Consider the following 21,961-nt stretch of genomic DNA (forward strand, 5'->3'; position numbering starts at 1 on the left):
AAGGGGATGAGAGAGGAAGTTGCCTGGTAGAATTTTGCACTGAGCATAATTTAATCATTGCTAACACTTGGTTTAAGAATCATAAAAGGAAGTTCTGCATATGGAAGAGACCTGAAGACACTGGAAGGTTTCAAATTGATTACATATTGATAAGGCAGAGATTTAGGAATCAGATTTTGAATTGTAAGACATTTCCAGGGTCAGATGTTGACTCTGACCACAATGTATGGGTTATGAACTGTAGATTATAACTGAAAAAATTGGAAAAAGGTAGGAAATTAAGGAGATGGGACCTGGATGAATTGAAAGAACCAAAGGTTTCTGAGGGTTTCGGAGGGAGCAATAGGCAATGGTTAACTAGGACACTTGGAAAGGAATACAGTAGAAAATGAATGGGTAGCTTTAAGAGATAAAATAGTGAAGGTAGCAGAGGATCAAATAGAGAAAAAGACAAGGCCTAGTATAAATCTTTGGATAACAAAAGAGATATTCAATTTATTTTATGAAAGGAGAAAATATAAAAATGCAGCACATGAAGTACGCAAAAAGAAATACAAGTGTTTAAAATGCGTGATGACAGGAAGTGCAAAATGGCTAAGCAGGAATGGCTAGAGGACAAATATACTGATTTAGAAGCATATTTCACTAGGGGAAAGATAGATACCAACTACAGGAAAATTAAAGAGGTGTTTTTGAAAAGAGAAGCAGTTGCATGAATATCAAGAACTCAGATGGAGAATGAGTTCTAAGCAAATAAGGGAAAGGTGATAGATATTTTGGTGTAACTCTTCAAGTCAAACAAAAGTTTTCAGAGTCCAAAAGCATGTAATACATATTATTTGTGGAGTAAATTCACGGATGTCCTGTAGAAACCTCTTCAAAGAACTGGGTATACTAACTACTGTCTCTCAGTATATTTACTCCTTAATGAAATTTGTCCTAAATAATATATCTCTTTTTCCAACAAACAGCTCAGTTCATACATACAATACCAGGAACAAAAATGATCTGCACAAGGACTTAAAAGCACTTACTTTAGTTCAAAAGGGGGTCCACTACTCAGGAACACTCATCTTCAGTAATTTGCCAGCAAACATAAAAAATTTAGTTACAAATAAAGATCAGTCTAAAAGGAGACTGAAAGACTTACTAGTGGCCAACTTCTTCTACTCCACTGACGAATTTTTTAATAGAAACGCATGATGTATTGTATATATATTCATACTATTAGTATTGTTATTTCAGCTTTTTATTTAAAAAAAATGACATGTTCCACATCCACGAGGATCTCCTCAGCACGGATCTATGGAACAAAAAACTAATCTAATCTAATCTGGAATGAGTATGTAAAAGATCTACACAAGGGAGATGAACTTGAAGGCAGTATTATTGAAAGGGAACTGGATGTAATGAAGATGAGGTAGCAGATATGATACTGTGAGAAGAATCTGACAGAGCTCTGGAATATGTAAGTTGAAACAAGACACTGAGAGTAGTCAATATTTTCTCAGAACCACTGACAGCCTTGGAAGAGCCACCCATGACAAAACTCTTCCATCTGATGTCCAAGATGTATGAGACAGGCAAAATACCTCAAACTTAAATAAGAATGTAATAATTCCAATTCCAAAGCAGGAAGTTGCTGATAAGAGTGAAAATTACCAAACTATGAGTTTAATAAGTCATGCTTGCAAAATACTAACAGAAATTCTTTACAGAAGAATGGAAAAAGTAGTAGAAGCCAACCCCAGGGTCAATCAGCTTGGGTTCCATAAAAATGTAGGAATACATGAGGCACTATGGAGCTTATGACTTATCTTATAAGATAGGTTAAGGAAAGGGAAACCTAAGTTTCTAGCATTTGTGGACTTACAGAAAGCTCTTGATAATGTTGACTGGAATATTCTCATTGAAATTATGAAGGCAGAAGGATAAAATACAGGGAACAAAAGACTATTTACAACTTGTACAGAAACCAAGGGCATGAAAGACAAGCAGAGGTTGAGAAGGGAGTGAAACAGGATTGTAGCCTTTTCCCAGTCACTGAATCAGTACACTGAACAAGCAGTATAGAAAACGAAATAAATATTTGGAGTGGGAATTATAGCCCAAGGAGAAGACATAAAAGCTTCGAAGTTTGTGTCAGAAACAGCAAAGGACCTGGAAGAGCAGTTGAATGTAGTGGACAGTGTCTCGAAAGGATATGAGACAAATATCAATAAAAGCAAAACAAGGAAAATGGCATGTAGTTGAGTTAAGCCAGGTGATGTTAAGAGAATTAGATTAGGAACTTAGACACTTAAAGTAGAAGATGACTTTAGAAGTTTTGGGCTGCAAAATAACTGATGATGGCCAATGTAGAGAGGATGTAAAATGTAGACTGGCAACAGCAAGAAAAGCCTTTCTGAATGAGATAAATTTTTTAACACTGAATATAGATTTAAGTGTCAGGAAATCTTTTCTGAAGATATTTGGCTCAGGCATAGCCATGTATGGAAGTGAAACATGGATGACAAACAGTTTAGACAAAAATGGAATAGAAGCTTTTGAAATGTGGCACTACAGAAGAGTGTTGGAGATGAGGTGGTTAGATAATGTAAGTAATAAGTGAGTAATGAATAGAATTGGGAGACAAGAAATCTGTGGCACAATTTGACTAAAATAAGGATTCAATTGATAGGATACATTCTGATACTCCAGGGGCTCACCAGTTTAGTGTGGGGAGTAAAAATCAGAACAACACCAAGAGATGAATACAGCAAGTAGATGCATAAGGATGTGGGTTGAAGTAGTTATTCAAAGATGAAGAGGCTCACACAGGATAGAGTAGCAGGGAAAACTGCATCAAATCAGTCTTCAGACTGAAGACATCAACATCATCATCATCATCATCATCATCATCATCATCATCATCATCATCATCATAATTAGCAACAATGTTTGAATACAGAATTAATAGTGTGTTATTTGACACAGTCAGGTTGATTTATCTCTAGGCGTTATGTTGCAAAGGGATATGACATGCTTGAAGAGTGAATGCAAATGGTGAACTTCAGTTTACTGGGAGAGTTTTAAGAAATGGTTGTTCATTCGTAAAGGAGACCTCATGTGGCACACTAGTGCAAACCATTCTTGAATACTGCTCAAGTGTTTGGGATCCCCACCAGGTTGAATTAAAGGAGAACATCAAAACAATTCAGTGTCAGGCTCCTAGATATGTTACCAACAGGTTCAATTAACACATAAGTATGCTTTGGAAACTCAAATAGGAATCCCTGGAGGGAAGGTGATGTTCTTTCCAAGGAATGCTATTGAAAAAAATATAGAGAACTGGTATTTGAAGTTGACTGCAGAATGGTCCTACTGCACCAATGTACATTTTTCATAAGGACCACAGACGTGAAGTAAGAGAAATTAGGCCTCATATAGAGCCATACAGACAGTAGTTTTTTCATTGCTCTGTTTGCGAGTGGAAAAGGAAAGGAAATGACTAGTAGCGGTACAACATACCCTCCACCACACACTTGAGAAGTATGTATGTAGATACAGATGTAGAAGTGAGGGACAGAGAAGGGCAGAGAAGAAGGACACAGAGAGGGGGTTGGAGAAGGTGGACAGAATAAGCAACCAATGTATTCCAAAAAACATAGTTATTTTAATGTGATTTATATGAACTTATGTTGCCACTTTGATAAATATTATAGCTTTTTCCATTCACACAGCATTACTGATGAAGTTAGAGGCACCAGCGAAAGTAAATTTTTTTTGTTTAAAAAACATTATAGTAGACATTAATTTTTTGATGTAATGAGACTAGTATTCTTCTTACTGAAGTTACTTGTAAAGGTACACCAGGGCAGGATTTAGTGAGCCTGACAACCACATCCCATCAATGCATCACATAAAATGCCTGTTAAGGGCTTCATCTCATCACACACAGGTTTTATCTGTGAATCATTTCCTGTCAATGCTACCTACTCTTTTACATCTCTGACTTTAATAATTTTGTCCTTCACTATATTGTAATTGGTCATTATTTAGTGGTCTTATGTGGTTTTCCTTCTGTCATAAGCCCTTTGCTTTGAGGTCTGGATTATGTCTTCCAGTATTTTGTGGTACAACTTGTACTGCAGAGCTATAGTATCAACTGTCAGATATATTTTCCTTTTTCTGCTGAAATATATTTTTGTGTCTTGTGTAATCTATTTGCTTCCATTTTTGTTCAGTCTTAACTCTATTGCTATAAGTTAAATCAGTTTTCACATAAGATTAAAATTTGTTGTAGTTCTCAGGCAGTACATAAGCATTGTAAACATCTCAGCAGTTCATGTTTTTTAACAGTTTCCCAAAATATTCAATTTTTGTCTTATTTCTGGCTCTCTTATATATTAGTCTAAAATACAGTGAAATTTCCTCATATGTGAGACTATTAATATCTTAATGATCTATGTGAAGCATTCACAACAAAGTCCCAAAGGTTGCAGTACTCTTAAAAAGTAGAAGAGCCCACATAATACCAAATATAGAGACTTTTTCTGTAAATCCAACTGTATAATAAAAGGGTAGGCTAATGGGAAACAAAGCTAGTTTTCAAATGGCTCTGAGCACTATGGGACTCAACATCTGTGGTCATAAGTCCCCTAGAACTTAGAACTACTTAAACCTAACTAACCTAAGGACATCACACACATCCATGCCTGAGGCAGGATTCGAACCTGCGACCTCAGCGGTCTCTCGGTTCCCGACTGAGCGCCTAGAACTGCTAGACCACTGCGGCCGGCTGGCTAGTTTTCAGTACACAAGGAACATAAATTGACCAAAATAGAAATTGAAGCTCATATTAGATTGTTTGGGCAATACTCAGTTTTAAATCTGGACATAAGCTTCTAAGTGGGTATTTTTGTCCATCACCAGACTCACACCACTGATTTAACCAAAAAAGTTTAGAGATAACTTCAGTCTGTTTGTATGAATATCCCCCCCCCCCCCCCCCCCTCCCTGTCAGACTATCATTGTTGCAGGAGTCTTAAATCACATTGCAGTTATTAAAATTTTGTATATGGTGAGCATGCTAAGACATCCTGTGAACATTCTCAAAAGCTTCAGTAGGTGAATATCAATGCAATTTCTTCAAAGCCCAGTTGCGCAGATTACCAATCTCAAAATATGTATGTAGATGAACACTGTTGCATCAGGAACTGTTGAATACAAGCAGTTATGAATTGTTAGGTGAGTTATGAAAGTCACAAGTAACGTGTTCTGGGTATGGTGGGCATGACATTCCTGTGCTAGATATTTTCAGCATACATATCACTATTTGTATTATTACCAAGACAGTTTTATTCATGGTTTTGTGCTCATATGAAAATAGCTGAACTATGTGAGGAACTTACAAGGAGACTTTTCAAAACGTCAATAAATGATCTTCACAAAAGTTGGTGGGTGTGTAGAAGGTGCAAAATAATGCAATAAATGTTTTTTATTGAGCCTAGTGTAATATATAAGGAGTAAAAAACACCCCAAAAGACAGTTTGGCATTTTAGGTTTAGAGGGAATATCTTCTAAATGATGATATATAAAAAATGTTTTTCATACAAAAGTTGATATGTAATTAGTGTTCTTGAAAAATGTATAATCACAATTTTTGCAAAATATCCCACCTTCATTTGTAGGTTTAGAAAAATGAGAACTTTTGTTACAACATAAATAAAAGAAGCTTTTAAGCCATGTACATCCCTGTGTAATGAAACTGGTTCCTGAAATACTGTTTTTGGAAAATAAGCTGTTCACAATGTGTTGTTGGATTATTTTCAACAAAGCTAATTAAAATACCTAAACATTCATTGCTGTTATTTATTCTGTAATTTCACATATGTGTATTTTGTTAACTGAAAGTAATAAGTAACTCATTATTATGAAGGTCAGTAATCACAATAATGATAATCTGTAAGGAAACGCTTAAAATGTAACTTTTTTATGCCATTCACTTAAAATTAACGAAATTTCCTCATGTAATATACATGATATGCAAGACAATATAAAACAAAATTCATCAAGATTTTAAATTGTCACAGGTGACCTTCTAAATATCCTAATTTCAGTATGTTTGTAAGCCTTGGCAAAGAGAACTGATTATGTACTAATGTCTGCAGCTTGATTATGTTGCTTCTCAAGTGGAGATTGACATCATAACCATTCAAAAGAAGTAAATCTGAAAGTCTTCACACAAAGTTCTTCCATCATTGAAAGCTGTATACATCCAATGACTGTACCTGGGCTATTGAGCCCTTTGGGATAACCAGATGAACAAGTTCCTCGTCCTCAGCTGCAATGCTCTCAATAGTTTTTTCACATTGACCTCCACAAGAATTTAACAATAACACAGATATTTCTTTTGCTGGGAAAGAAAACATTTTTCAAATATCTTTTGACCTGTTCAATCATTTGTTTGAATGATTAATGGAAAATCTCATATAAAGATATGAAACAAATACTAACAAAGAGATAGAGAGGCTGGCCAGTACTTACCTCAGCTTAGTACAGCCGATAGATACACAAAAAACAGAACCAAAACTTTTACGTTCCTAGCTTTCGGAACAAATGTTCCTTCATCAGGGAGGAGAGAGGGGAAAGAAAGGGAAGAAGGGAAAGTAGATTCAGTTACTCACAACCCAGATTATGAAGCAACAGGGAAAGGAAAACAGGGAGGGTAGCAAGGATGGAGGCATGGTTGTCAGAGGGAAGCCAGAGATATTCTACTGTAAGTACTGTGCCAGCTTCAAACCAAAGAGGATGCATACAGAAGTAAAGAGATATATAGTATAAAGATAAACACAACTATGTAGGATGAAAAGATGCATGAATGGCTAAAGAGGAAAGGGAAAGAGGAGAAGATTGCAGAGTAAATGGGAGTGAGGTTGTTTAACGTAGGTTCAGTCCAGGGGGATGGCGGGATGAAAGGATGTGTTGAAGTGCAAGTTCCCATCTCCGCAGTTCAGAGGGACTGGTGTTTGGTGGGAGAAGCCAAATGGCACATACAGTGTAGCAGGTTCCTAGGTCACTAGAATTATGTTGGAGGGCATGCTCCACTACTGGATATTGGACATCTCCTAGGCGGACAGTTCGTCTGTGTCCGTTCATGCGCTCAGCCAGTTTAGTTGTCATACCGATGTAAAAGGCTGTGCAGTGCAGGTATGTCAGTTGATAAATGACATGTGTAGTTTCACAGATGGCCCTGCTTTGAATTGTGTATGTTTTACCAGTAGCGGGACTGGAGTAGGTGGTTGTGGGGGGATGCATGGGGCAGGTTTTGGAGCGGGGTCGGTTACAGGGGTAGGAACTGCTGGGTAGAGAAGGTAGTCTGGGAATATTGTAGGGTTTAACAAGGATGTTACGGAGGTTAGGGGGGCAACGAAAGGCAACTCTTGGTGGTGTGGGGAGAATTTTGTCAAGGGATGATCTCATTTCAGGGGTTGACTTGAGAAAGTCATATCCCTGGCGGAGTAATTTGTTGATGTTTTCGAGGCCAGGATAATATTGGGTGACAAGGGGGATGCTTCTGTGTGGTCTGGGGATAGGAACATTGTTGTTGGACGGGGAGGAATGTATTGCTCGGGAGATCTGTTTGTGGAGAAGGTCTGCAGGATAGTTGCGGCAGAGGAAAGCACTGGTTAGGTTATTGGTGTAATTGTTGAGGGATTCGTCACTGGAGCAGATACGTTTGCCACGAATACCTAGGCTGTAGGGAAGGGAGCGTTTGATGTGGAATGGATGGCAGCTATCAAAGTGAAGGTACTGTTGTTTGTTTGTGGGTTTGATATGGACAGAGGTGTGGATGTGAGCTTCAACAAGATGAAGGTCAACATCCAGGAAGGTGGCTTGGGTTTTGGAGAAGGGTCAGGTGAAATTCAGATTCGAAAAGGAGTTGAGGTTACGGAGGAAATTGAGGAGTGTTTCTTCACCATGAGTCCAGACCACAAAGATGTCATCTATAAACCTATACCAGGCCAGGGGAAGCAGCTGTTAGGTCTTTAGGAAAGCCTCCTCCATGCGGCCCATGAAGAGGTTGGCATAGGATGGAGCCATCCTGGTTCCCATGGCCGTTCCCTGGATTTGTTTGTAGGTCTGGCCTTCAAAAGTGAAGTAATTATGGGTGAGGATGGAGTTGGTAAGTGTGATAAGGTACGAGGTTTTTGGAAGATCTTCGGGTGGGCGTTGGGAGAGGTAGTGCTCAAGGGCATAGAGACCATGGGTATGTGGGATGTTTGTGTAAAGGGATGTAGCATCTATGGTGACAAGAAAGGTTTCAGGTGGGAGATGAGTGGGAATGGATTTGAGGCATTCTAGGAAGTGGTTTGTGTCTTTGATGTAGGATGGGAGTCTGTGGGTGATAGGTTGGAGGTGTTGGTCTACCAGAGCTGAGATATGTTCTGTTGGGGCTTTGAAGCCTGCCACAATGAGACGGCCAGGATGGTTCTCTTTGTGGATTTTGGGTAATAGGTAGAAGGTAGGGGTACGTGGCTCAGGTGGAGTGAGTAAGTCTATGGAAGCCGTTGTGAGGCCTTGTGAGGGACCTTGGATTTTTAGGATTTTCTGCAGCTCAGTCTGGATGGACGGAATGGGATCCTGGGTAACAGCTTTGTAGGTTGAGGTGTCAGAGAGTTGACGCAGTCCTTCTGCCACATACTCCACATGGTCAAGTACGACAGTTGTGGAGCCTTTATCCGCGGGGAGGATGACAATAGAGCGGTCTATTTTCAGCTCCTTAATGGCACAGGATTCAGCTGGGGTGATGTTGGGGGATATCGGGATGTTCTTCAAGAAGGACTGGGAGGCAAAACTGGATGTGAGGAAGTCCTGAAATGTCTGCAAGGGATGGTTTTGGGGGAGGGGAGGAGGATCCCTTTGAGAAGGCGGTCGGAACTGTTCTATACAGGGTTCAACACTGGGTCTAGTATTTGGGGGCTGTGTTTGGGTAGTGAAGTGATATTTCAAGTTGAGGTTCCGGGTGAATGAGAGGAGATCTTTAACCAGGGCAGTGTGGTTGAATTTAGGCGTGGCGATAAAGGTTAAGCCTTTTGATAGAACAGATGTCTCTGGAGAAGAGAGGGATCTGGATGAGAGGTTTAGAACTGAATTGGGATTGGTGATATGTGGCATTTGACTGTGGTTATAGTTGAGATTTGGTCTGTGTGGGGTATGTGCTGGGATGGGGAGATTGAGTAGGGTGGCTAGGCTAGGTTTGTTGGCTATGAGGGGGATTTGTTGAAGGTTCTGTTGTGGTTGGTTTTTTGTGAGAGATAGGGAGAGGGACCCCACTTCTTAGGTGTTGCACTAGCACTGTGGACAGTTTTTTCAGGTGGTGTGTGGCATGGAACTCAAGTTTGCAGCTGGCTTCTAGGATGATGTTCCTGAGTGTGTTCTCCAAGCAAGGGTTTGAGAGGTGGAGGACTTTGAAGAGAGATAGGAGCTGTTGGGAGTGGTGGTTACATGAAGTAGTGTAGAGATTCAGGACAAGTTGGGTAAGGGCTAAGCATCCCCCTTGTCACCCAATATTATCCTGGCCTCAAAAACATCAACAAATTACTCCGCCAGGGATACGAGTTTCTCAAGTCAACCCCTGAAATGAGATCATCCCTTGACAAAATTCTCCCCACACCACCCAGAGTTGCCTTTTGTCGCCCCCCTAACCTCCGTAACATCCTTGTTAAACCCTACAATATTCCCAGACTACCTTCTCTACCCAGTGGTTCCTTACCCCTGTAACCGACCCCGCTGCAAAACATACCCCATGCATCCCCCCCCCCAACCACCTACTCCAGTCCCGCTACTGGTAAAACATACACAATTCAAGGCAGGGCCACGTGTGAAACTACACATGTCATTTATCAACTGACATGCCTGCACTGCACAGCCTTTTACATCGGTATGACAACTAAACTGGCTGAGCGCATGAACGGACACAGACGAACTGTCCGCCTAGGAGATGTCCAATACCCAGTAGCGGAGCATGCCCTCCAACATAATTCTAGTGACCTAGGAACCTGCTACACTGTATGTGCCATTTGGCTTCTCCCACCAAACACCAGTCCCTCTGAACTGCGGAGATGGGAACTTGCACTCCAACACATCCTTTCATCCCGCCATCCCCCTGGACTGAACCTACGTTAAACAACCTCACTCCCATTTACTCTTCAATCTTCTCCTCTTTCCCTTTCCTCTTTAGCCATTCCACACATCTTTTCATCCTACATAGTTGTGTTTATCTTTATACTATATATCTCTTTACTTCTCTATGCATCCTCTTTGGTTTGAAGCTGGCACAGTACTTACAGTAGAATATCTTTGGCTTCCCTCTGACAACCATGCCTCCATCCTTGCTACCCTCCCTGTTTTCCTTTCCCTGTTGCTTCATAACCTAGGTTGTGAGTAACTGAATCTACTTTCCCTTCTTCCCTTTCTTTCCCCTCTCTCCTCTCTGATGAAGGAACATTCGTTTTGAAAGCTAGGAACGTAAAATTTTTGGTTCTGTTTTTTGTGTATCTATCGGCTGTACTGAGCTGAGGTAAGTACTGGCCAGCCCCTCTACCTCTTTGTCAGTATTTATGTTATATCCTAGCCAGTAATGCCACCCGAACCCGCTGCCAAAAGGTTGGCAGCATCAAAGTCCGGACGCCGTCCGCATAAGCAGCGCCAGCGAGACAGGAAATCGCCGCAAGTCTGCGCGCGCCACCGCTGGCTTCTGGCTTCTTAAGCGCTGGAGTCGCGAGCGCTAGGACAGTTCTGTATTCGCCGCTCAGTTGTATACTCGCCACCGAATTGTGTACTTGCTAGTCACTTGTGTGTTCATCGCAGCAGAGTTGTTGTTTGTCGTCAGCCGACGCTGACCTAGCCGCTCCGACTCGAACTAGACAGATCTCTGTAGACACGGAGTTCACTACTGTGTTTCTGTATCTTCGTTAATAAAGATAAGTACTGACTTTCATTTAATCAGAGTGTTTGGGTTTTCATCTTTCTGTTCACTGTTCCAGCGGACCGGTCGGCCCGCTATTAAAAGTGTGGCGGTGACTTCGTAAGCCGTTTCTACAGCGAATTGTTTGTCGCTACGAACGCCGCCACAAAACTGGCGACGAGGGCTTCCGAACTCGTGTGCAGGGCTGGTTCAACTTGTTTCTGGTTATACTAATTATAGCGATAAAATTTTGGGGGCTGGTTTAATTTGTGTTCACTATGTCTGCCGAATTACAACAGTTGATCTTGTTACAGAGTCAGCAAATACAAAGTCTGGTGGAAGCAATCGCCAAACAAGCGGCTAATCCTCCAACACAAAAGGAACAAGCACAGGCAGCACCACCTTTCCGTGATTTTGATGCATCAAGAGAAGAATGGCGAGAATATTTCGCGCAGTTGCAGGCGCACATGACAGTCTACAAAATCACGGGTACTGAGCGGCAGCTTTATTTAATTTCCACTGCAGGTGTGGAAGTCTATCGACTACTTTGTAAGTTGTTCCCGGAATCCAAGCCAGAAGCTTTAGACTATGACGTTGTTGTTAACAAGCTTGCTGAGTATTTCGAGTCGCGAGTTCATGTGGCAGAAGCCAGATTCAAGTTCTTCAGATTAAAGAAACTGCCACATCAATCTAATAAACAGTGGTTAACAGATTTACGGGGCCTCACCCGTCAGTGCCGATTTAATTGTGTGTGTGGAGCTTCCTACAGTGATGTCATGTTACGGGACGCTATTACTCAAAACATTGCAGATTCTCGTATTCGTGCTGCTATCTTAAAGTTGCCTGACCCGTCATTAGAGACTGTGATGAACATTATTGAAGCCCAAGATACTTTTGACTATGCTGAGTGTGAGTTAGATCAGCCATGTATTTCTCAAATTGCCTGTGCTAAGCAAGTTATGTCACGCCCGCGGCCCCACCGGCAGAGTCAGATTGTAAACACTAGCCGGCCGCGTCATGTTAAACACATTCGTCAGCCGCATGTGCAAAATGATAGTTAAGTCTTGCCCTAAGTGTGTTCTTGCTCATCCTCGTGAACGTTGCCCGTTAAGAAACGCGGTTTGTCACTTTTGTCAAAGGAAAGGACACATCCAGACTGTTTGTTTGCGTAAACGTAAGAACAATTCTAGTGCTGCCCAGCCCATGGATATTCATGTTCTTCAAAGCCAGCCCGCCCAGAAGGTCGCGTTTAAAGACTCTTCCACGGTTCGTGTGGGTAATAAACTTGTTCGCAATAAGCCACCCACCCAGCCCTCTGCTATGCGACCCAGGCGTAATTCAAACGCTGTAAAAAGTAATGTACAGACTGCAAGTGAAGCGGGAGTTGTTGATCCACCTGCCCAACCCACGAGTTGTCGTAAGCAGCGAACACGCGCTACACGCGCTGCTTTTGTGTCTTCCGCCTCCACTGCACCGATCCAGAGACAGTGTAATAAACTATTTGTGAAGCTACGCATCCAGGATAAGACCTTCAATTTTCAATTAGACACTGGTGCGTCTGTGACTCTCATAAATAGTGCTACGTATGCGGCTATCGGCCGCCCTAAACTTTCAGCGGCAAAACATTCTTTGGCTACTTATAGTGGAGAACAAATTCCTGTGTTAGGTGTATGTAGCGTGCCAGCCACATTCCGTGGCAATACAAAAACAGTTTCATTCACAGTGCTCCGCGCTACAGACAGTGTAAACATTTTCGGATTAGACTGTTTTGACTTGTTTGGCCTGTCTATCCAAGACAATGTGTTGCAAATTAATTCTGTTGTTGTTCCTCAAGACAGCATAACCGATTTGTGTAAACAATACAGTGACATATTTAAAGACGAACTAGGTTGTGCTGCGAACTTTGCCGCTCATATTACGTTAAAAGATAATGCTCAGCCTCGATTTTTTCGTGCTCGTCCAGTGCCTCACGCCCTCCGGGCACCTGTAGCAGATGAACTTCGTCGTTGGCAAAACAACGGTGTTATTCAACCCGTTTCAGCGAGCCAGTGGGCTTCTCCCTTAGTTATTATAAAGAAACCGTCTGGCAAGTTACGTTTGTGTGCTGATTTTAAGTCGACAGTTAATCCTCAGACTGTCATTGATTCTTTTCCTTTGCCTAGACCGGACGAGCTGATGGATAAGTTAGGGGAAGCTCGTTTCTTTTCCAAAATTGATCTCCGTGAAGCATATTTGCAATTGCCCCTCGACGAGCAATCACAACAGTATTTTGTCATAAACACGTCGTTGGGGTTGTTCCGTTTTCTGCGTTTGCCTTTTGGTTGTGCGTCAGCTCCAGCTGTTTTTCAGCGTTTTTTGTCACAACTTCTGGCTAATGTGCCATCGTGTTGCAACTATTTAGACGATATTGTTGTGTCCGGTCGGACGCCTGCTGAACATTTCCGTAATTTGGAGTGTTTGTTTACAGTGTTGTCTCAGGCAGGCCTACGTTGCAACATCGATAAATGTTCATTTTTCCTTACGGAGATGGAGTATCTGGGACATGTTATTAATGCTCAAGGCATTCATCCCTCCCAGTCACATTTAGCAGCTATTCGTGATTTGCCCGCCCCTCGCAATCTGCATGAATTGCAAGCAGTTCTTGGCAAATTGACATATTATATTAGGTTTATACCTAATGCATCACAGATTGCTGCACCGTTGCATCGTCTCCGCCGTAAGAATGTTCCGTTTGTGTGGTCAGCTGATTGCCAATCAGCCTTTCAGCAGCTTAAAGAGGCTTTATTGAATGATCGTTGTCTGGTCCATTACGACCCTAACAAGCCTCTGGTGTTAGCTTGTGATGCCTCTTCTTTCGGCCTCGGTGCTGTGTTGTCTCACCGAGTCGGTAACACCGAACGTCCTATTACGTTCGCATCTAAATTGCTAAACAAAGCTCAGTGTAATTATAGCCAATTGGACAAGGAAGCGTTGGCTATTGTGTTCGGTGTCACAAAATTCCATCACTACCTCTATGGTAGACCATTCTATTTAGTAACAGATCACAAGCCCCTGACGTCACTGTTTCATCCGTCTAAACCAGTTCCTCAGCGGACAGCTCAGAGACTACAACGTTGGGCTCTTTTGTTATCACAATACCAGTATGAGATACTGTATCGCCCTACAGCTCAGCATGCAAACGCTGACGCGCTTTCTAGATTGCCGATTGCTGCGGATGATGTCTTCGATTCCTCTGACGACTCTTGCCATCAGATTGACGCCGATGAGCATCAATCCCTCCGGGATTTTCCGATTGATTATCGTCAGGTGGCACGTGAGACAGCTACGGATCCTCATCTGAGTTTACTATTACGTTTTGTTCAACGTGGTTGGCCGTCCAAGGCAAAGGACATATCGGATCCTGTGGTTCGTCGCTATTATCCGCAACGTCATCTGTTGTCTGTTTCGCACGGAGTTTTGCTATTACGCACCGAGAATGACCAGCTTCGTGTAGTGGTTCCCCAAGTGCTCCAATCCAAGGTCCTCGACTTGTTGCACCAAGGTCATTGGGGAGTGGTCCGCACCAAGCAGCTTGCCCGCCGTCATTGTACATGGATCGGTATTGATAAGCAGATTACGCAGATGTCTACAGATTGTTCGACGTGTGCCGAACACCAAGCTGCTCCGCCTCAACGCTGTTTTGAGTGGGCACGCCCTGCCGGTCCCTGGCAGCGAGTACATATTGATTTCGCTGGTCCATATTGGAATTCTCGTGGGCTCATCGTGATAGATGCGTTTAGTAATTTTCCGTTTGTTGTGCCCATGCAGTCTACAACGTCTGCACAAACTATACAGGCGTTGACTTCAATTTTTTGTATTGAGGGTCTTCCAGAAGTTTTAGTGTCTGACAATGGTCCACAATTTACCTCTGCTGAATTTGAAAGTTTTTGTTCTGCCAATAGCATTCGCCATGTTCTTACTCCACCGTTCCACCCTCAATCGAATGGTGCAGCGGAACGTTTTGTACGCACATTCAAGGATCATATGGACCGCCTTCGTGCTACGCACTCTCGTCAGCAGGCCCTCATCACGTTCCTGTCGTCGTACCGGACCACGCCACGCGACGGCCCTTCGCCTGCAGAGATTCTCCACGGCCGTCGTCATCGCACCCTACTACGGTTGTTGCACGCCCCGGATCGACCCGCCGCTTCTGAGCATCGCACGCGTTTTCAGCGCAACGACGCCGTTTTTTTCAGAGTTTATCACGGTCGCCGTCGTTGGGAACGTGGTACCGTGATAAGTGTCCAGGGTCGCGGTTTTTATACTGTTCAAGGTGCTACTGGGGTGCACAGGAGGCATCAGAACCAGTTGCGCCGCGCTGGCCGCCCGGATTCTGCCGCTCGTTCTTTGTCCACAGATTTGGTCCGCGGCGGGTTCCAGCCGCGCCTTCCGACTTCGCTGCCGCCCCCAGGGCAGCAGCAGCAGCCGTCGCCGCTACCACGCCGACAGCCCGTCCCGTTGATGCCTCCCGCGCAGCTTCATCCGGGAGCGCCCCGGGTGGTCGCTCCGGCGCCTGCGGTCCCTCTTCAGTCGCCACCGCCTTTGGAGCTGATGGACGTCGACCCCTCAGCCGGGCCGCCTTCCCAAGCGGTGGCTGTGCAGCCTGTCCTGCAGCCGCTTTCCTTGGGCACCCCCAAGGCGTCTGACACCGCAGCGCCTTGTCCGGCGCCCACACGGCAGCCGTCGACGCAGCGTCAGGAGACGCTGCCTCTCTTCGTGGGTCCCGACGCCCCATCGCGTCCAGTACCAGAAGCTGCGCCCGTGGTCACAGGCGTGCACCCTGACCTCGGTTTTCAGTCGGTGTTTCCCGAGGCCCCGCGCAGCCAATGCTGGGGTGCGGACCGGGGACTGCCACCGACAACAGTCTCCGCCCCGGTCTCTTCTGCTACGCCTGCGGCCAGTCCCCTCCCCCGCCGTTGACGCTCGCCACGTCATTATTCAACGACGGTGCGGCGATTTGGGGGGGAGGAGTGTTATATCCTAGCCAGTAATGCCACCCGAGCCCACTGCCAAAAGGTTGGCAGCATCAAAGTCCGGACGCCGTCCGCATAAGCAGCGCCAGCGAGACAGGAAATCGCCGCAAGTCTGCGCGCGCCACCGCTGGCTTCTGGCTTCTTAAGCGCTGGAGTCGCGAGTGCTAGGACAGTTCTGTATTCGCCGCTCAGTTGTATACTCGCCACCGAATTGTGTACTTGCTAGTCACTTGTGTGTTCATCGCAGCAGAGTTGTTGTTTGTCGTCAGCCGACGCTGACCTAGCCGCTCCGACTCGAACTAGACAGATCTCTGTAGACACGGAGTTCACTACTGTGTTTCTATATCTTCGTTAATAAAGATAAGTACCGACTTTCACTTAATCAGAGTGTTTGGGTTTTCATCTTTCTGTTCACTGTTCCAGCGGACCGGTCGGCCCGCTATTAAAAGTGTGGCGGTGACTTCGTAAGCCGTTTCTACAGAGAATTGTTTGTCTTTACGAACGCCGCCACAAAAATTTAAGTCATTTGTTTATCAGATTTCAAGTATCTCTTTGAAAAGAGATTCTTGATTTCTCAGTCCAAACTCACCAATAGTTTCTTTTAAAAATATGAAAATGAAGGTGGTCAATGTGAAAAAAAACTGTTCTGAGCGTCATACCCAAGGACAAGAAATACCTGGTCATCCCAAAGGGCTCAGTGGCACAGGTATAGCCATGGAACACACATGGCTTTCAATGTCGGAAGCTCTTTCTGAGAAGATTTTTAGCTGTAACCCTGTTGAATGATTATGATTTCAGTCCTCACCTGAGAAACAATACAACCTAACTGCAGTCACTGACACATAAACAATTCTCTTTTCCAAGGCTTACCTATGTACTAAAATTTGCTTGATACACATCAGGGTATTTAGAGTGTGACCCATGACATCATATTGTCTCCTCTGTTGTGTGTATCATTCATTTCATGTGCATGGTGTAAAAAAATTTATATTATGTTTTAAGTGTTTCATTGCAGATCATCATGATCTTAATTATATTGTATCATACTAATGAGTTACTTATCTTTTTCAGTTAACAAAATACAAATATGTGAAATGGTAAACTAAAAAAACACAAAAGCCATGAATGTAAAATGTAAAATAAGAATTTTAAAGGTAAAACAAATTTGAGTAAAATAAAGAATTATAATGTTATTGAATTTTACATATTTTCATTAGGTATGTTGAAAATACTCTGACAGCGCATTGTGTACTGCTTATTTTCCAGACCAGTATTTCAGAAACCAGTTGTATTACGCAGGGATGTATGTGGTTGAAAGCATCTTTAATTTACGTTGTAACAAAAGTTTCTATTTTTCAAAATTAATTAATGGTCATGGGGTATTTTTTGTAAATTTTCAAATTATTACAAAAAGCTGATTATGCAGTTTTCAAGAACATTAATTACATATCAACTGTTATTTGAAAGAAAAAACATATTTCATGTATCACCAATTTGAAGATATTCCTTCTAAATCTAAAATTCCAAATTACATTTCATGGTGTGTTTCATCCATTAAAAGTGAAACTGAGCACAGACAAAAAAAAAATGTTTTGTAATATTTCACCCCTCTATACACCCCCCAACTTTCATCAAGATTGTTTATTGACACCTGGGAATTTTCCGTTGTTAGTGACATTTTCAAGATGGCCTAGGCAAAGCTTACAATTTTGAGGCTTACTTTGTCACACAAGACAATGCAGAACAATGGTATTACCAAGCATGACCTGTCCTTCACACTGTCAGAGATCAGGTGGCACAGGAATAATTAACTTGGCTGGACAATAGTGTGACTTCCCCCCTAGCAGCTAGTCAGTGGGCATAACCTTTAATAATTATACAGAAATCTTCAGGAAAGTTATGCTTTAGTACAGATTTTAAGGCAGCAGTAAATTCACAGGCTTTGATTGACTCCTTTCCCTTGTCACAGCCTGAGGAAAACTGGGAACAGGTCATTTCTTTTCCAAGACTGATCTCCGCAATACTTATTAGCATATTTGCTTTGATGAACAGTCATGACAAGGTTTTGTAATGAACACCGACATGGTGTTCTTTAAGTATTTGAGGCTACAGTTCCGTATTGTTCGAATCATTTGGATGACATAGTCATTTTGGGTCATACTCCCAACCAACATCTTTCCAATTTCAGGAAATTATTTGAAGTGCTCTCAGATGCTGCATCAAAGTGTAATGAAGACAAGTGCTCCTACTTCTAGACTGAGATTAAGTATTTAGGACATGTTGTTAACAGTCATGGTCATTTGATTCATTCCAAATGCTGTGCAGATTGCAGCTCCATTGTATCATCTTCAATGAGAGAATGTTCCATTTGTGTGGACTAGAGACTACAAGTCATATTTCAGAACATGAAAAATGTTTTACTGAGCATCATTTTGATCATGGTAAGCCTGTTGTGCTGGCAGCTGACATATCAGCTTATAGGATTGGCACTGTTCACTCACACATAGCTGGATCATTCGGGGGGGGGGGGGGGGGGGGGCAATGCATCTGAACTCCACAACAAAACACAGTGCAGTTATTTGCAGATTGAGAAGGAAGTTCTTGCTATTGTGTATGGAGTGGCCAAATTTCATCAATACTTTTGTGGCAGAAAATATTCCAATTAGTAATGGATCCCAAGCCTCTCACCTCATTGTTCACCTCTTCAAAGCACAGTCCCTCCAAGCACAGTGCAAATGTTGTGGTTTTGGACTCTGCTCCTTTCAAATTATCAGTACAAAATCATGCACAGGCCAACAGCTAAGTGTAAGAATATGGACACTCTTCCTCACCTATCAGTCAGCACAGACTCAGGGTTCGATGCCTCAGAGGATTCTTACTTCTACATTGATATTCAGGACAATGAAACACCTGATGGATTTTCCCATTGACCACCAACAGACAGTTCAGGCAATGGTTGTGGATACCAGTCTCAAAATTCTGTTGTAGTCCTCTGCACCAGTTGACCACATTCAATTAAGCAGCCTTGTGATCCAGTGGGATGCAATTATTTTGCACATCTGTACACATTATTTGTTCAACTGGTTGTTATCCTATTACATACAGAAAAATACCAATCCCTTGTGGTTGTGCCACATTTGCTTCAAAATGGAATTCTTCACCTTCTCCATCAGGAGTGTTGGGGCATTGTATTTACTAAGCAGTTCACCTGACACCATTGCTCATCAATCAGCAGGACACACAAATAGAACATTTGACTGCGCAATGTCTGGCAAGTGCAGCACTCCCAGCTGCTCCACAATAGAAGTTTTATGATTGGCCCAAGCCGAGTGTCCTTTGGAAATGTTGGCATATTGACTTTTTGGGTAATTACTGGAATTATCATTGGCTTATTGTGTTAGATGCCTTTAGCAATTTTCTGTTTGTGGTGCTTATCCATTCCACCACAACAGCTATTCCTGTTAAGACTCTGATTTCTATTTTTTGTGTTGAGGGTCTACCAGAAGTGTTGGTTTTGGGAAATGGACTGCAGTTCACATCAACAGTATTTCAGCAGTCTTGTGATGTCAATGGCATCAGCCATGTGATGACAGAATCTTTCCACACTGAATCTAGTGTTAAAGCAGAAAGCTTTGTCAGAACATCTTTCAAGCAATATATGAACAATTTATAGCCCCCCCCCCCCCCCCACATTCATGGGATAGGCTTTAGTGCTCTTCTTCTCATCCTACAATTCCCAGCCAAGCAAAGGCAAATCATCAGTGGAACTTTTGCATGGACGCTGACATTGGAAACCGCATGAGTTGCTGCATCCTTTGCAGTCATTGGCCAATCCTCCACAGTGTTCTAAGTTTAAGATGAATGATTTAGTCTTTTTCAGAGTTATTGGGAGAGGCACTGGGAATGAGGTGGTATTACAGAAGTCTTGGGCCACTTTTTGTATGTCTAACAGGGTACCACCAGACTGCAGAAGTGTCATCAGTATCAGCTTCTTTTGTATGGGCTGTGTGATCATGCTGTTGGTTTTTAATTTGCAGATTTGGGGCCAAGGAGGACACAGCAGCTTCAGCTGCCTTCACCTTCCTTAGATCCCATGCCGCCAGCACAGGACAGAGAACTGATGGGCACTGACACAGAGCCATTGTCATCGCCACAGTGCCAGCAGCCCTTACCACAAGTGGTGCTGCCTTCCAGTGGGCCACTGTGGACTCTACACTCACTGGTGCACCTCCACCAATGGAAGAAAATGTTCCAACCCTAGGTGTGGGTGTGCACCCTGTGGATGGTTTTATGGACGATTTTTCTGGGCATTTGCAAGATGACTGTCAGGGTGCAGGAGAAAACTTGTCACTGGCTGCAGTTCCAGCTTCTGCCTCCTCAGGGGCACCTTCACCCAGACTCCCCTAGCACTGTCAACTCAGGCAGTAAAGGTACATGACAATGGCAAGGGGTGTTTGGGGGGTGGGGAATGTGATGTCATACACTATTACACAGTCAAAACCATGCCAAGTAGTCCACACCTAGAAGTTACTAGTAACTAATGTGACAGCCTCACTAATGTGCAGCTGGCCCCAAGGCACGCCCTCTGCAGCATGCACAGCTAGAACCACGATAGAGCCAACTTATGAAAATGCAGCACTGACACAAGGCTAGTCAGTTCATGAAGTTCTGTCTGTGCATGTGAACCCTTAGTAGTTAGCCTCTGTTTTTATTGTATACGACGAATTTGCCTGTCTCACAAAACTGATGGAATATAATTGGACTTACTGAACTAAAGTTAAGTAAACCAGAGTTACATATGTATTACATGTGCTTCTCATTATTTTTGTTCTCTGTCTCAGCACCCACCTACTCCTTGGTATCCAACCTAGGCCAGCCCAACAATACCAAGTATTTATTATATGTAACTGATATGCAATTTGAATTACCTTTATATGGTTTGAATTAGTCACACAATAGAAACACAACACAGACATGCATTTTCTCATTTATAAAAGAATTGATAGGCTATCATATTTTTATAATGTGGTGAAGAATAGGTGTGATTATTCAAGTGTGAGAATGACATTCTAATGAAAGTTGTTTTAATTTCAGCCAATTAGTATACCACTAAAACTATTGCAAAGTATTTTTTTATGAAAATCAAAGCAATGAACCATGAGATGGATGTTTATATTGACCTCACTGTGTGCTGTCTGATGTAAAAATACAATTGGTGGACTGGAATGATGATGCAACAATGAGTGGGACTACAGATAAGTACAATTTTAACATTTTATTGTGATTCTGGGCAGTAACTTTAGGACTCATGAAATATTTTTTTATTATTGAACTAAAAAAATCACACCAAAATGATTACAGAAGGACTAATTTCAAATAATGTGTTAAGGGACAATTCAGGGTTCTAATAATGTTTCACAAGTTCCCAGAGGAAATGTGTTATAACGTCAGGTTGGACACATATTTCAGAATGACACAACACATGTAAGTCCCAGAGTAAGTTGACAAGCAAGACATGTGCACACGTTAACATTCGAATGAGCACTGAGTCCCAGTCTAGCGGCTGCTGCTCGACTGGCCGCTTAGGTGGCGCAGCTGCTGCATGGCTGGCAGACAGCGCCGCACATAGAGGACGCGCGTAATTGCGCGGCGGCGCTTTGAATGATCGGCGAGTCACAACAAAATGTGATGCTCAAATAGATTATGAAAATGTTATACAGTACAATAGGTGAAATGAGCAAAAGAAAAATCAAAACTTGAATAAAGGAATGAACTAAGTAACAGAGTTCAGCAGGTACTGAAACCAAAAGTCAAGTGAAAAAAGGATTATGTAACCAAATACCACAATCAATCAGTGAACTGATCATTAAAATTGCTGAGTCCAGCAGTGAACTGAACTGTAAGGTAGCAGAAGTAAATCAATAACAAAATTCAGCAAGTGACTACTAGTGAATTAAAAAAATGAGCTGCAAAATAACAGTGCTCAGGTCATGGAATT

The 21,961-nt window shown here is 42.7% G+C and overlaps 1 protein-coding gene across 1 annotated transcript in view; it reads left to right on the plus strand.

The window, feature by feature from the left end:
* Window positions 1–20,224, plus strand: part of LOC126249306 (aquaporin AQPAe.a-like) — a 142,332-nt gene extending 122,108 nt beyond the window's left edge. The window contains exons 8-9 of the mRNA XM_049950960.1: window positions 11,266–11,440; window positions 20,001–20,224. Of these exons, the coding sequence (XP_049806917.1) occupies window positions 11,266–11,440; window positions 20,001–20,224 (399 nt within the window). The remainder of the gene's footprint in view (window positions 1–11,265; window positions 11,441–20,000) is intronic.
* Window positions 20,225–21,961: the final 1,737 nt, after the last annotated feature.

This window comes from Schistocerca nitens, chromosome 3, assembly GCF_023898315.1.
Source record: "Schistocerca nitens isolate TAMUIC-IGC-003100 chromosome 3, iqSchNite1.1, whole genome shotgun sequence".
In the NCBI taxonomy this organism is placed as follows: domain Eukaryota; kingdom Metazoa; phylum Arthropoda; class Insecta; order Orthoptera; family Acrididae; genus Schistocerca; species Schistocerca nitens.